Source organism: Notolepis coatsorum (assembly GCF_963971535.1).
Source record: "Notolepis coatsorum genome assembly, chromosome: 11".
Taxonomy (NCBI): Eukaryota; Metazoa; Chordata; class Actinopteri; order Aulopiformes; family Paralepididae; genus Notolepis; species Notolepis coatsorum.
The window spans coordinates 11,748,649-11,751,148 of NC_140175.1; the positions used below are offsets into that span (position 1 = coordinate 11,748,649).

General features: G+C 44.0%; 1 protein-coding gene across 1 annotated transcript in view; it reads right to left on the reverse strand.

Annotated features, from left to right (window-relative positions):
• The window catches only part of arhgef28a (Rho guanine nucleotide exchange factor (GEF) 28a), a gene marked incomplete at its 3' end in the record, with an annotated part of 121,132 nt that overhangs the window by 46,482 nt on the left and 72,150 nt on the right, over positions 1-2,500 (reverse strand). The window contains exon 7 of the mRNA XM_084324183.1: positions 2,144-2,225. Within this exon, the coding sequence (XP_084180309.1) occupies positions 2,144-2,225 (82 nt within the window). The remainder of the gene's footprint in view (positions 1-2,143; positions 2,226-2,500) is intronic.

The window sequence follows — 2,500 nt, forward strand, 5'->3', positions numbered from 1 at the left end:
TGTCTCCTCACAGCACGGTGGTGTAGTGGTTAACACTGTCTCCTCACGGCACGGTGGTGTAGTGGTTAACACTGTCGCCTCACAGCACGGTGGTGTAGTGGTTAACACTGTCGCCTCACGGCACGGTGGTGTAGGGGTTAACACTGTCTCCTCACAGCACGGTGGTGTAGTGGTTAACACTGTCTCCTCACAGCACGGTGGTGTAGTGGTTAACACTGTCTCCTCACAGCACGGTGGTGTAGTGGTTAACACTGTCTCCTCACAGCACGGTGGTGTAGTGGTTAACACTGTCTCAGTTCTTTTTTGCGTTCGTTTTTGTGCGTTTTCGTTTTAGTTCGTAAATTTTTTTGCGTTCTTTTTTTCGTTCGTTTTTTTGTTTGTTTTTTTTACGTTTGTTTTTTTGCGTTTGTTTTTTTGCATTCTTTTTTTTGTGTTAGTTTTAGTTCGTTTTCGTTTTAGTTCGTTTTAGTTTTAGTTTGTAAATTTTTTTGCATTCTTTTTTTTCGTTCTTTTTTGCGTTCGTTTTTTTGCTCGTTTTTGTTTTCGTTCGTTTTCGTTTTAATTCATTAATTTTTTTGCATTTATTTTTTGCATTTTTTTTTGTATTTTCGTTTTAGTCCGTTAATTTTTTTGCGTTCTTTTTTGCGTTTTTTTTCGTTTTTCTTTTGGGTTAGATGGTCCAGGTGGAGTAATCAAATCAAATCAAATCAAATTTATTTATAGGGCCCGACAACACACGTTAATGTCCCCATGGGCCGTACAGGTCTTCTTTAAACAAGTCAAGAAGAAAACATAACAATAAGTCAAGAACAGAACAAGAACACCATAAGGTCCAAACATTTTTAGATGAATGCAAATAAATGAAAGAATGCAAGCACTCCCAGACATACCCCACGCGAAGGTAAGGAAAAACTCACTAAAACCTAACAATAGGGAGAGAGAGGGCAGCAGGTCAGATGGTCCAGGAAGCAAAAAAAGCAAAAAAAAATACGCAAAAAAACGAACGAACTAAAACGAAAACGAACTAAAACGAAAACGAACTAAAACGAAAACGAACTCAAAAAAACTGCCAAACAGACATCAGAGCTGGGGGCCAAACAGGTTGCGGTTCTGGAAGAAGCCGCGCTTGAGGCGCCATCTGTTAAACGACGACTGCGGAGGCTGTGACCACAGTAACACATTTACTACAGAGTAACTCACCTCTATTATTATTGGAATAACTGCCCACTGAACATAAGTAAATTGAATAGTAAAGTGTCTTTCAAATACCACCACTACTTAAATATGTGAGCAAAATATTCTGATGTTGATAATGATGTCTACAATGTTTTACTGTTTTTAGATTATCATTGTTGATTAAGTGAATTGTGATTGTCATATGTATCTCATGTATTGTTATGTTTTGTGTTTTCTGTTGTCTTTCTGTGTGGACCCCAGGAAGACTAGCTCGCCACTTAGGTGACAGCTAATGGGGATCCTTTTAAACAATAAACAATAAACAATTAGATCTGATTACATTAAATTTACTACAGAGTACCTCACCTCTATTAGATCTGATTACATTACATTTACTACAGAGTACCTCACCTCTATTAGATCTGATTACATTACAAGAGAGGGGGGGAGGGAGAGAGAGAGAGGCAGAGAGAAGGGGGAAGGGGGGGTGGGAGGGAGAGAGAGTGGGGGAGAGATGGAGAGAGGGGGGCAGAGAGGGGGGGAGAGGGGGAAGGGAGAGAGGGAGAGAGACAGATAGAGAGAGGGGGGAGAGGGAGAGAGAGGGGGGAGAGAGAGAGGGGGGGAGGGAGAGAGGGAGAGAGACAGAGAGAGAGGGAGAGAGATAGGGGATGAAAGAGAGAGAGCGAGGGAGATAAAGAGAGGGAGGGAGAGAGAGAGAAAGAGGGAGAGAGAGCCAGACAGTCGAGAGAAAGAGACAGAGAGAGGGGGCAGAGAGAGAGAGCGAGGGGGGGAGAGAGCGATGAGGGGAGAGAGGGAGGGAGAGAGAGGGGTGGAGAGGAAGAGGGGGAGAGAGAGATAGAGAGAGAGGGAGGGAAAGAGAAAGACAGAGAGGGGGCGGGAGAGAGAGACAGAAAGAGAGAGGGGGGCAAGAACACTTCTCAGTACGGCCAAAGTTTCTGAGAATTACCTGGTAATAAGGATGGGAGTTCTTCATCTTCATCTTCATCATCATCGTCGTCCAGAGAGAGAACAAGCTGTTCTTCAGACACCTTTAAACGACCCAGAAAAACACAAGACTCAGACTCCACAGGGGAAGGATGACTCGGTGAAAAACAAAGGCGAATTTGCAATCGCTGTGACCTTTTTGCGATAGGCCACTCCCATAGGCCACGCCCCCGTTGAGGCAATTGGCACGGACACGCACACACACCTACACACACAACTACACACACACACACCTACACACGCACACCTACACACCTACAGACACACACTTACACACACACACCTACACACACCTACACACACACACACACAACTACAC